At 33.6% G+C, this 13,655-nt stretch overlaps 1 protein-coding gene across 1 annotated transcript in view; it reads left to right on the top strand.

The window, feature by feature from the left end:
* The window catches only part of LOC111050083 (triple functional domain protein), a 463,117-nt gene that overhangs the window by 442,721 nt on the left and 6,741 nt on the right, over positions 1 to 13,655 (top strand). Inside the window, 8 exon segments of the mRNA XM_039431097.1 lie at positions 386 to 485; positions 1,756 to 1,885; positions 4,338 to 4,502; positions 6,154 to 6,231; positions 7,911 to 8,069; positions 9,847 to 10,019; positions 11,443 to 11,602; positions 12,603 to 12,830. Of these exon segments, the coding sequence (XP_039287031.1) occupies positions 386 to 485; positions 1,756 to 1,885; positions 4,338 to 4,502; positions 6,154 to 6,231; positions 7,911 to 8,069; positions 9,847 to 10,019; positions 11,443 to 11,602; positions 12,603 to 12,830 (1,193 nt within the window).

The raw sequence follows: 13,655 nt of genomic DNA, 5'->3' as shown, positions 1-13,655 counted from the left end.
ATTTTCCCACAGTCACAGCTCTGAAGTAATCGATACCCCTCGTTGACACTATTCTAATCGATTTGATGTGCCTAGCAATGGGTGGTCCTTGTTCTAGTTATTGCATCACAACTTCTCTAGTATTTCTGTCATCAACTTCACATTAGAGCCTTGGAAATAGGATAGATTGTTTCTATGTAATGGATGATATTAATTCTCTGCGTTTCCTTGATTTGAGAAAACAAGTTATATTTCAGGATCTACATGAGAGTGTTGCAACAGATCTATATCAGTGTTGAAACAGATTTCAATAGTAGCCTCGCAATAATTATCAGTTTTTTATGATCCCATTTTTTTTGGTTTTTCAATTTCAAAAATCTTATGAATTGTGTTATTTTTGTTGTAGATCCTGGACCAAATGATGGCGGGGGGCTCGGAGCGGCGAGCTGTAGTTCGGCATCAGTTACCACCAATTCTCCAGTCAACAAACGAAGGGTGTTCAGTGGGTGAGTTCAACAAATTGGATTGTTTTTATTTCATATAAGTAATCAATCTGATATTATAAAGGAACTCGTATGTCTGATAGATTATCTTCTATCATAACTGGGCTGATATAAATAATTAATCACAATAATCCATACATGGATTAATATAGATAATATGAACGTTTATTGACTGTGATTGTATAAATAATGAATAAAATCCACATAGTATTATAACATGCTTATCTGTATTTTGATTTCTTTTGCGTTTTGAAGGGCCAGAATTTAGAAATCTGGATTATTTCTCATCAATTATATCATCCTCTTCAATAATATTGATACTCTTCAATATCAATTCTCTCAATAGTGTTATTCCAGCTCACATTTTCACTTCTCTCAGAGCCTTAGTACCGTATTTATAAAATTATTCTTTGGAACTATCTTAACCAAGCACAGTGTGGTTGTCTGAGAACCAACTGCTAGAGTCGTTCTATTCCTCCGATTGAGTAATATAATAATAATTCGAAAGTAAGTGATGTTTCACATTCTACATACCTCTTCGAAGCTTTGACAAGTCCTAACAGCGAACAGATCCTAACAAGTGCTGTCTTACACTTCATGCATAAGAGAAATATAACTTGAACAGTACAATATGCGTAGCTAAGAGAATACACCTTCTAGTATAATAGGAGAAGTAGGATAGGACATGTTTGCTGATGTTGATTCTACAGCAGAAGAGACAATCTTCACATACTGCATAATAAGTTCAGTAAAATCTGGCCACATTACATTAGATATGGATAGTATAGGAAGATGTATAATAATTTTATAAGTGTAGTGTGTGTGAGCCTATCGTTTCCCAATTCTACTGGACCTCAAAACAGGCTCCAGATTCTAATAAACAATGACATGAAATCTGAGTATGGTGGAAATGGTAACTTGATACTTATTTGGATCCTTTATTTAGAGCTCAGCTCTGAGAAGATACCTTGACCTCAATGCATCTCGAAACGATTTTTTGGGACTAAATATTAATATTCAAGTTGCCTCTTTAACACCTTTTATTTGTTATAACTCAAAATTTGGTCACGTCAATGTGAAATCCTCATAATACATCTAGACATATTTTGTCTTTGAACTGAAATTAATTTTTCTCACACACAAATCTTTGTGTGAGTCTCTACATGAAGACTTTTGTCTTGAAATTAATTTTTCTAAAACAAATCTGACCTATTTATTGATTGAACGGTGAATTTATGATTAGCAAACTATTTAATTTACTTGTTTGTTTCAGACGAAAATGGCTACCGCCCCCGCTGCGGAAACTAAGCGGCGGAAAGGTGGAGAAGACAGGGGGGGCCAATGTGACCAACGCCCCCGATAGGCCGCCCCTCAAGAAGACCGCCTCCGATAAGAGGTTCAAGGTGGGTCATCAACCTGTTCACTCCAAACTGTCAGCATTCCTTCTAAATCATATCAATGATGATGAGTAGTTATTATTATTTTTTAATAATGATAATTCCACTATAGAAGAGTCTTTGAAAGTATTTTCTTCCTTCAGAAATCCAATTAGATACCTTTCACTGAAATTTAGCAATTTGGAAATGGAAGTACTCATTCTAGAAAGTCTAAATGAGAAGATCTTGAAAGTTTTAATGGTAGGAAAAGAGTCAATACTATCAACTCGAATCAAAAAGTGGCAAAATGGAAGTTTTTTTATTGTCAATACATAGCCATCTAGTCTAGACTAATGCGCTATCTCTTCTATTGTAACATACTACTTGAAATATTAAACAGCCATTAAAATGAATGTGAAACCCTTGGTTTTGTTATATATACTTGCTTAAAAGTTAATTGACAGATTAATAGAAACAATATAACAGCTTTTAGTATCCTTTATTGAAAACTTTAAAATATTTCAACGACTAGTTTCGATTCATAGGTCATTTTGATGTTAAAAATTTAACTTTACATTTTAACTTGAAAATGATCTATTGTCGAAACTAGTTGTTAAAATATTTTAAAGTTTTTAATAAAGGGTACTACAAGTTGTTATATTGTTCTATTAATCTGTATAAAGTAGCCCATGTAAGTGAAGTGATTTTAATTGTCAGAGTAATGAAATAAAAACACAATACTCGTATGTTGCCTTTTGTAGTTGAAGGCTTTTATTTACACAAAAATGGTTTCAATGCTCAAGGCATCATTTATAAGTCACAACATATTGAGTTTTATTTCATTATGGAATATTTCTACTAAATCTGTGATAACCATGTTCGATCCAACAATGAAATACTTGTTGATTTGGGGAATAGAATACATAGAGTGGCGACAGAAATCTGTTAGGACATTGCTATGATAAATAGGCTAAGAAATATCTCAAGAACATAACTTTAATTTTCTTCAACCAGTTAGGAGTAATTAAACCCCTTCTATCAATTGAAATTATTTATGGTGATTTAATAATATTTGAGCAGGAGACACAGTTTCGAAAAAATGTCAGACGCTGCTTTATGATTAATAGAAAATTTTATCTAATTCAATTGAACATAATTGTCAGCTAGCCATGCATACAGTTCTTTATTGTATTAATATGAACTATGATTCATATTCAATTATTTGATGAAATATTTGAAAATAAACACAATATCTACAGTTTGTTTCTGTTTAAACTGATAAGATTTTTAAATATTGTGGAATATTCATCATATATGATCTATTTAGAGTGCCTCACACAAGTTGTTATGAATTGAATTCCTTGAACAAGTTTCGTCCATAATTTGAATTCTATTTATCAGCTTTTGTTTCCTGCTGCTATTGAATGGTATGATAAAATCGGCTCAAGGTTTCCGCTCTGGTATTGTATCTTTGTTAAACTCACGTTTTCCTTCCTATTTCATTTGCAATTCATGTGCTAAGATAACAAACAATTCTAGAGATGAATATTTTGACAAAAATGTTTCGTCACAATACTAACATTGTTCGGATATTGGTTGCATTCTTATACCTTCTCATATTATGTTGAGTAAAGGTTTTGGGTGTTTTCACCACTTTTCAGACGTTCAGAGTTTTCAAGACGACTTCACAAATCAAAGGTTTCTTTAAAATCTCCATCGCCTTATCCAATACTTTATCTAGAAATCAAATTCATGTATAACGTTTTTAAAGCTTCGAAATTTCATCACCCATTCATTTCCCCCATTCGCTTATCTTATTTTATTTATTTAATCATTCACGACCCAATAATGATTCTCATTCAAAATACAAATAAAATCTGCACATATAGGACTGCTAATCTTTGTTTTTATACATAGGTATTGTATTCAATTTCGTTCATGATGTTTATACAATGAAGCTGTGATGATTATAATGTGTTCAAACAATGATTTGAGGATTCCCACATGTCAGTATCAGATTCAGTGACCGGTACAATGAAAATATTATTCACAAGCGTTCTAATGTGACTATTCTCACTCAGACTCGCCAGGCGAGTAGGAATATTCCCATTAGAGTTCATGGAAATTATATTTTCACTGTACCGGACATTTCACTGATAGTGATACATGTGAATCCGCCTTTATACGGTGATACTCTCATTAGTTTTGCAAAATTATTTCAATTTATATGTTTTAATTCTTTCCAACCACTTCCTTGCAAAAAACTGTCTTCCGATTTTGGTTATTTGGAAGGAAGAATGAGTAAAATACTTCCTTTTAATTTGCTCTATTCTGATGTTTATTTATTTATTTATTAATTTATTTATTTATTAATTTATTTATTTATTTATTAGAGCATACAATAGTCGGAAAAAAGGCTATTGCCCAAAACTTCTTCAATTTATTTCCTAATTTTGTTTCATTGTAATTGTAATTGTAGACGCCGCTGGTGGGAGAAAAGCCAACGGTGGCCGTTGAGGAGGACACGTCACGTGACCAGAACGGTGGCGAGGAGGGTGAGGAGGAGCTGGAACTGCCCCCACCCATGAAGCCAATAGCCGCCCCTTCCGCCACTGCCTCCAAGGACGATTCGCAAGGCCAACGGGTAAGTTTAAAGTGCTCAACTAACACAGTTTTCCATTATTAACGATTGAACAAATTGTTCTAAAAAGTATGATCAAAAGTCGTCACTAACCGAATTCTCAATTATAAACAGTTGACTAAATTATTCTAAAAAGTATGATCAACAGTCGTCGTCATTCATCAAACGACGAAAATTGTCTGGGTATCTACCCCTTGAGTGCAAAAATTTTGCCATACTCGATAGAATAGGAAAGGTTTTTATTTCACCAAAATAGTGATTTTTGTGTGTTTTGAATTGTAAATTGAGTGTGTAATTGAAGAATTTTGAAGTGACGCATAACCTAGCTACATTTGGACTGTTGTACAAATTAGAATTGGAACCGTTTTGGGCGTAAGCCTGTGGTACTTTTCTGTAAGTTGTTTAATTCTGAATGATTTAATAAATAAATATAACAATAATTTATAAGATAGATGGCCGTACCTGTATGGTGACCCCTCTATTGGTATTTTCACATCTAGCTAAGCTACTCTGAACTACGTCCTATCTCCCAATTTTGATTCACCAGCGTAGCGTAGCTTTCAATTTTGGGAGACGGCTACGCGTTCCAAAAACGTATTCTAGCGTAACGTAGCTATGTGTGAAGAGACCCCATATCATCAATATTTCACTATCACGTTGAGTTTCACGGTACCTCCACACGTTCATCAAATAAAAGAGTGATTTAGAATAAATTATTTATTATTCTTTTGATGGTTTGTGATGAAACAGTGGCTCAGTTTGAATTATTATAAGAATACGAATTTGTATTAGTTACAGCAATGTACCTAGAATACATGTATGACAGATACAATACATATATACAGGTACCTACAATATAGTATTGAACAGATACAGGAATACAAGAGGCTGTAATCAGTCAAAACATTGAAATAAAATTTTTAATTTACAATGATAGAGAATACATTAAAATGAAATTCAAAATACAAGATACAGATACAGGAATACAAGAGGCTGTAATCAGTCAAAACATTGAAATAAAATTTTTAATTTACAATGATAGAGAATACATTAAAATGAAATTCAAAATTTACAATGATAGAGAACCAGTTTCACTAACTATAAAATTTTGTAAGTTGAAAAATGGTTTTTCTAAGCCATTTGTTGATTGAATGAAAGACTAAGAAATTGTCAAAAACCACAGATTTATTGATACTTAGAAAGACCGGTTTCGGTTATTACACCATTGTCAATCTCTGATAAACTGAGATTTTATCAGAGATTGACAATGGTGTAATAACCGAAACCGGTCTTTCTAAGTATCAATAAATCTGTGGTTTTTGACAGTTTCTTGGTCTTTCTTTCAATATGAATAATTACCACAATATCAACTTCTCAACTACACAAAAAGCCATTTGTTGATCACTGATTTCAAACTTTTTGCGAATTTATTATTTTGAGAGGGAATCTTTGAAGCTTTCGGTGAATTTTCTAGGTTATCATAAACGGGGTTTATGGTTTGAAATGTGCTGTTATCTCCTCATAGAAAGTAGTTTGAAAATTAGTTGTCTTGTTGATGATTATATGATCGTTCCTGATAAGAAGATAAGTGAGATGAAACAATAATAGTGAGTGTAGAAGTGGAAGTGAGAGTGTGTGTGTGTGTTGGTTGCAGGCGTCGAGTCTAGCGTTGGAGGGGGGCGCCGCCTCTGTTGATCTTGCTGAAATCGAGCAGATCGTCAAAGAAAGAATGGTGATCAATTATGCTAAATACATGTTTGCAGTTTTGCACGGTTTTTGCCTGAAGCACCTGTTTAATTTCTGTAGTGCTCTAGTGGTTTTCAGTTTTCCAGTTTGAAGTTTCTAGTGTTGGATTGATTTGAGTTTTCTAGTTTGAAGCACCTTTATTATTTATTGATTCTACTACATCAAAATGATAGGGAGAGAAAAAATAATGTAACCTGTTTCTGTAGCGTTCTGATGGTTTTGAGTTTTCTAGTTTGAAGTTAGAAGTTTTTAGCGTTTGCTTGATTTGAGTTTTCTTGTTTGTAATACATTTTCATAAAGTTCTAATGGTTTATCAAGTTTGCAGTTTGAAGTTTTCAGTGTGGATTGTTTGAAGTTTCTAGTTTGAAATACATGTTCATTTTCGTATTTTTTGAAATTTTTAGTTTGAAGCACCTGTTTCTGTAGTGTTCTAATGGTTTTGAGTTTTCAAGTTTGGAGTTTGAAGTTTTAAGCGTTGGATTGATACTAAGTTTTTAGTTTGAAGCACTTGTTCAATTCCTGTATTGCTCTATTGGTTTCAAGTTTTCTATAGTTTGAGTTCTGAGTTTTCCCGTGTTCTAAAGCATTAGAGTTTGAGTTTGTACTCTTTCAAAAATTTTGAATTTCAGTTAGAACTTTTTTCAATTATAATTTTTCTCAACATTGTTTGAAATTGAGTTGTTCTCACAGTTTCATCTTATGCCTGGCTTATCTTTTGAGTGTGTGCTTATCAATTTCAGTTGCAATGGTTGAATTTTGAGTTTCCAAGTGCTCCATTGATTTTAGACTTTTATAATTTGGTTTCTGAAGATTTGTGTTCCATAGAGTTTGATGTTTCTTGTTAGGATTCTTAGTCCAGAGTGTTAAATTTTTTCTGTGGACTATGAATTTTCTAGTTGTAAATTGATTTCTAGTTTCCTAGTTTGGATTTGGTTTGAATTCATATTGTTTAATTTTCTTTTGTTAAAAATTGAATGATTTACATAGTTTTTTGCCTGTCTTGTTTTACAAATCAATATGTGTTAATGTATCTCAGTTGTAATTGTTAACTACCGTACATCCTCTTTTTAATTATTCGAAATATTGATAACATTGTAGAAGTCTTGCAATACAGAACATCGGACTATGAGATCCTTATAGAATGGCTATATAAATATATCTCATGTGTCGTAGCTCGGCGTGCTATGTCTATCAAGTTGGCATTTTATTATCAGCTATTAATGTACTACTTCATGGACTGTGATAAATTATACTCCTTGGTGGCATTTCGTCAGTTTTATTCTTCCCCTGTAATTTTTTAGTCTCTTCTCCTAGTTTTAAATTGAATTGTTGTGACGTGGTTCTTCCATGTAGTCCCTCAACTGTGAAACTTTCGATCAAATACAGTAATATCTGTGTCAGACATAATAGCGTAGGCCTGTTGTCATATTTTTATGAAATTTACTGAATATTACTCATGGTTTACTGAATACTCACTCAAGATTTCACTCAAATTTAATGAGTTGGAGAGTTTCGAAAGGAGTGGTTCTGAAGATGTTATATACTACCTTGAAGCTGTATAAAGATGCTGGACGTATTTATGTTGGTTATCTATTTGAATGATTGTATTTGTGAATGTTTTTACTTGGAAGACTAATTAAAGTATTTATTTGTTATTTTGCGCAGGAGCAACATAGTGAGAAACAGTCGAAACTAGGTTCTACTTGCACGTCGACGTCGGGGGCCAGCGACCTCACAGCAACAGCGTCGGTCGTAACAGCTGCCCCAATGTCAGCTGCCGAGACCAAAGAGTCGGCGCAAAAGATGCGCAACTACATCATACAGGTTTGTGCTCATTCATCCATCTCTGCTGCCTTGTGTCCAATTTTATTTGCATAATTGCTTCATTTCGGAGCTCGGTTACCAGATACTATCAGTGAATAATATCCAATGTGAGTATGTAGTTGCAGTTTTAGCTTGAATTTTCTGAAATACCGTACCTTAAATTTTTCAAGTTCTCAGTGATTCATCAAGTTCCATATTAATTTCTTATTCAGTGATTCATCCTTCCAAATTGAAAATTTCCAGTTTTTTTTTCATTTTGGACATAGAATCAGATTTTAATTCTTAGGTCCAGTTGTACAAAATCCCGTTAAATATTGATTAACGAGAACCAATCTGAGAAAGCTTCCCCTGAAAGAAGTTTTATCTGATTGGCTCTCGTGGCAATTAACCACGTTTAAAATTCAACAGGCTTTTGTGCAACCGGGCTTAAAATAGAAGTGAAAATATAATCTTTAAGGAAGTTTACTATCAAATTTACTATGAAATTTGAGGGTAGAGCAGTTTTGGGCTAGGCCTGTTGCTCTCGCCGTCATATTTTTATTATGATATAGTTTTCATGTTTATTTTGGACTAAAATTTTATAAAAATTGTACAAGTGAAATTCTAACCTTATCTTGGACTTTGTCACCTATAAATTTGGAAGAAAAATAGCACAAGGACTATCTTATTATTTTATCTTCCAATGTTATTACATTAGTGTCATTTGCATTGTAAATAAATAAAATGAAATAAATAAATGTTATTGATGAATAAATGCATTTCTAGTATTTTTCCAAATGTGTATTGCATTTAAATCTAATCTTAATAATAATAATATTTATTCATGCATGTACATTTTACATTAAATGTTTCGCATTTGTCAGTTACAATAAAATCATACAATCAAACAATCTGTCTGGTCATCAAAATCTCCGTGAATATTTGATGTCCAAAAAATAAAGAAGACATCATCTTAACTATTATAATATTTCACTAGGTTTATTTCTCACACTGTATATGAAAAAAACTCCACTAAACTGTAGAAACATCTCTCTTGTAGCCAATTCCTCAGTAGTCTCTTGAATGTTCATCTATTTGAATTATCGAGAATTTCCACTGGTACCCCGTTTAAGATCCTTCGACTGACATGCTCTGGCTTAGCTTCAAAAATCTTGTTCGATGAGGTTGGAGTGTCAGCATATTCCTTGCCCGTGTGTTGTAGCCATGTACGGTAGCGCCTGTATTCCACTCATCCTTGCGGGAAAATCCATACAATGCAGCCTCTAGGATATACAGACATCGGGCAACGGCAGGATCTTAGCCTTCCTGAATAACTCTCTGCATGGGGTTCTTGGTGGCTTCCTAAACATCATTCTCAGTAGCCGTTTTTGCCTCTGAATCTTATGAGGCATTTAATCTTATCGGATTATTATCTGGTTTATTATCCACAGTGTTTTAATTTTTCGTTATGTTTTATTTTGTATGTGTATACATTCCATCGTCCATTCGATTTCTCAGTTGCAGTACACATTGTTTCAACTGTAAATATTTCGCAAAATAGCGGATTATCGCAATGCATTATTGTAGTATTTGTACAAACATAATGTAGTAATAATGTGGACATTCAAGGTTTCAAAGTTTAGTGGTGGAGAGGACTAGAAAGTCCCAACTCTGCCAAATAAAGAAAGTTTTCATTTTCATTTCATATTTGTAGTATCATTGAATTAGTGTATTGAGAGTAAGTTTGAGTGTGAGGATTTTTTATTGTTGACTAACGCAGAGTTGTGTTGGGTTTTAGGAATTGGTGGACACAGAACGGGACTACGTTCGGGACCTGTCGATGGTGGCGGAGGGATACATGCGGCTGATGCGGGACCCCGACTGCGAGATCCCCATGCCTGAGGGACTGCGAGGTGGACGCGACAAAATGGTATTCGGCAACATGGAGGCCATCTACGAGTGGCATAGGGAGTGAGTAGCCATGCACAACTACATTTCAGGGTTGACACATTTACACTGTGAATGTTCAAAGGTTTAAACTGAATTAAATCACCTGATGGAATAATGTCAAAATGAATATCATCTTAGCAAACGAAACTTCTTATTCATTCTTGAAGTCACAAATTAAAGTTTTTTCTATGTACCAAAATAAACAATAAGTTTCGTATGCTCAATAGCATTCGCACCCAAGTTTAAGTTGATCAAGGATTAATTTCAAGCTATGGTGGAATTGAGTATAATTGACCGAGCAAAGTGAGGTCTAAGATTCAAGTCGACGGTTTGGCATTTCATTTCTCTTAATGTTAAAATGTTTATATGTTGCGCATTTATGGCGAAATGCGGTAATAGATTTTCATGAAATTTGACAGGTATGTTCATTTTTTAATGACTGCGCGTCGACGTATCACAAGGTTTTTGGAAATTTTGCATTTCAAGGAAAAAGGAGCCTTCTTCATACGCCAATATTAGAGTAAAAATCAGACTGTAGAATTATTCATCATAAATCAGCTGACAAGTGATTGATTACTCAGATGTGTGGAGAAGCCAGTCTATTGCTGTATTTCCATAAGGTCTATAAGGTCTATAAGGTCTATCAGGTACTTGTGGATGAGAATACTGCGTGAGGTCTACTGTTCACAGAATTACTAGTGTATTTATTATTGAATCAGCTGATGGTTTAATCTTGAACTCCATAATGTACTATCTCAGTATAACGGAGATTAATCAACTGTTGGTTAATAAATCAATGTAATAATGTTGGTTAATGAATGATCAATAGCATTCGCACCGAAGTTAAAGTTGATCAAGGATTAATTCAAGCTATGGTGGAATTGAGTATAATGTTTTTATAATTGAATCAACTGATGGATCAATCTTAAACTCCATATTCACTATTTTATTTTAAACGGAGATTTATTAGCTGTTGGTTTGAATCTGAAATATAACACATTTGCACAGTGCCAGTTTTAACGAAATCTCATTATAAGCTGAATCAAATCAAATCAACTTTTATTCAATGATATTCATTTGAATCATATCTATATCAAATGTATTTACTTATAATGTGGTTTATTTCGAGATTAAACCATTAGATTATTCAATTTAGTTGAAGCTTTAACTGTGCAAGCGGCACTATAAAACACTCATAGAAATATCAAGCAATTGTTTGAAACTGTATTGATTTATTCTCATGACTTTTATTGGTAGAGATATCCTTTCGGATGATATACCTGTAAGATCATGTGACCGAAGAGATCACATTAGAAGACATCAATACATGTCATTGAACACAATTCTATTCCACTGATTGTTGTCCCTCTTATTGTAGGAATATATTAGATCTTAAGTATATTATAATTGAAAATCTTACATTATGTTTAACTTGAATTTTCAGTTTCTTCCTGAAAGCCTTGGAAAGGTGTATACAGCATCCGGAGGAGCTAGGACCTCTTTTCAAGAAATATGAGCGGAAACTACACATGTATGTGGTGTACTGCCAGAACAAGCCAGTCTCCGAATACATTGTCTCAGAATACATTGATACATATTTTGAGGTAAGTGAAAGCAATCTATATCAATATAGACTGTGTATTTCAAATTAAGGTTTAAAGCAGTTTTGGGCAAATGACTGTTGTTTTTACCTGAATTGTATTTTTATATGAATAAATAAATAAATATTTTTACTTAATTTTGAACTACAACAGATTATTAATCTAATCATGTCCTATTCTCCACTCTACTTCATTCTGTTCTTCCGTAAACAGCTTTTCCTCCACTACTTGGAACTTGAGTCATTATAATTTTTCTCAAGCTTTTGCTATTGTTTAAATTATTATTGACTTGACTCGCTGTGAATTGTTGTGTCTCACTCAATTATTGAATTTGAATTGATCCAAAATCTGAAATAGAAATTCGGTTACAAACTGTCCTTATGCTATTAATCTACAGATCAAGACAGTTTCCGAATACATTGTCTCAGAATACATTGATACATATTTTGAGGTAAGTTAGAACAGCCTCTGTTAACATTTTTACATATCTGTAGCAGTTCAATATCTTGAACTCCTACAGATTATTAATACTATAGTCACAGAATACATAATATGCGCTGTGTTATATCGCTCTTTTCTTCATCCTTTACTTTACTTTATCCCATCTTTATCCACTTATTGTGTTCTACAAACATTTTTCCTTCCATTTGTTTTATTTACATGATGATTTTATTCTTTTTTCCACAAACTGAAACAAGCTGTCCCTATGCTCTTCAATCAGATCAATCCAGAATCCGATTCTGTTCTTTATCCTTCACACCACTCTATTGTATTTTGTATAAGCTTATTCCATTTTCTTTGTTCTAGTATTTTATTATTTTTCAACCGTATTTTCCATTCTTTGCTTTTCAAGAACTGAAACATAAACTGAGTCACGAACTGTCTCTATGCTATCTGTAGTTCAAGCCATATCTCATTCTTTTTTTCATCCCTTACTTCACTTCATTGTTTTCTTCTATAACTGTTTTCCATTTGTTTTATTATATTTATTCGCTTTTTACAGGAACTGAAACAGAAACTAGGTCACAAGTTGTCGCTGTGCGACCTGCTGATCAAGCCGGTGCAGAGGATAACCAAGTACCAGCTGCTGCTGGACAATATCTACAAGTACACAGAGAAGGCGCAAATCTACGCCGAAATCGAGAACCTGCGTCAGGCTAAGGACATCATGTGTGTTGTGCCAAAGGCGGCCAACGACATGATGAACGTCAGCCGGTTGCAGGGATTTGATGTGAGTTTTTCTCAAAAATAATATTGTCAATTCATACATTCATTCATAATATCATGAGCCAGTCAAGACATAATTATCACTGAAGAAATTACAAAAGTTTGGAAAGAAACAATTTGGATTTGCTCCAACCTCCGCCTAAATCTAAATGATCCATTACAAATATTTTATAAAAGATCATGTTTATCTCTTTATAATTGACCGAGCGAAGTGAGGTCCAAGATTGAAGTCGACGGTTTGGCATTTCTCTTAATGTTTAAATGTTTATATGTTGCGCATTTACGGCGAAACGCGGTAATAAATTTTCATGAAATTTGACAGGTATTTTCCTTTTTTAATTGTGCGTCGACGTATATACAAGGTTTTTGGAAATTTTGCATTTCAAGGATAATATAAAAGGAAAAAGGAGCCTCCTTCATACGCCAATATTAGAGTAAAAATCAGACTATAGAATTATTCATCATAAATCAGCTGACAAGTGATTACACAGATGTGTGGAGAAGCCAGTCTATTGCTGTATTTCCATAATGTCTATAGTTTCAATCAGGTACTTGTGGATGAGAATACTGCGTGAGGTCTACTGTTCACAGAACTACTAGTGTAATCAGAGGAATATTTTTGAAAATGTCCAAAGATCTTTTATGTTATTGCGTACGAATGCCCACATTTTGTTTGTATGTGGCAATGAAATGTGTACGTGCATGGTTGATGAAATGATGCAACGTCTTGGCGTACCGGCAGGATTTGAACCCTTAACAAGGCTTTGTTAGCAGACAGAAGGTTGTAATGCCTCAGACAACTAGACCAACCTGGCTGGCAGTTGATCGA

The sequence above is a fragment of the Nilaparvata lugens genome, chromosome 6 (genome assembly GCF_014356525.2).
Source record: "Nilaparvata lugens isolate BPH chromosome 6, ASM1435652v1, whole genome shotgun sequence".
NCBI lineage: Eukaryota > Metazoa > Arthropoda > Insecta > Hemiptera > Delphacidae > Nilaparvata > Nilaparvata lugens.
The sequence above is the reverse complement of the archived record's forward strand: the minus strand, read 5'-3'. Positions and strand labels throughout refer to the sequence as shown.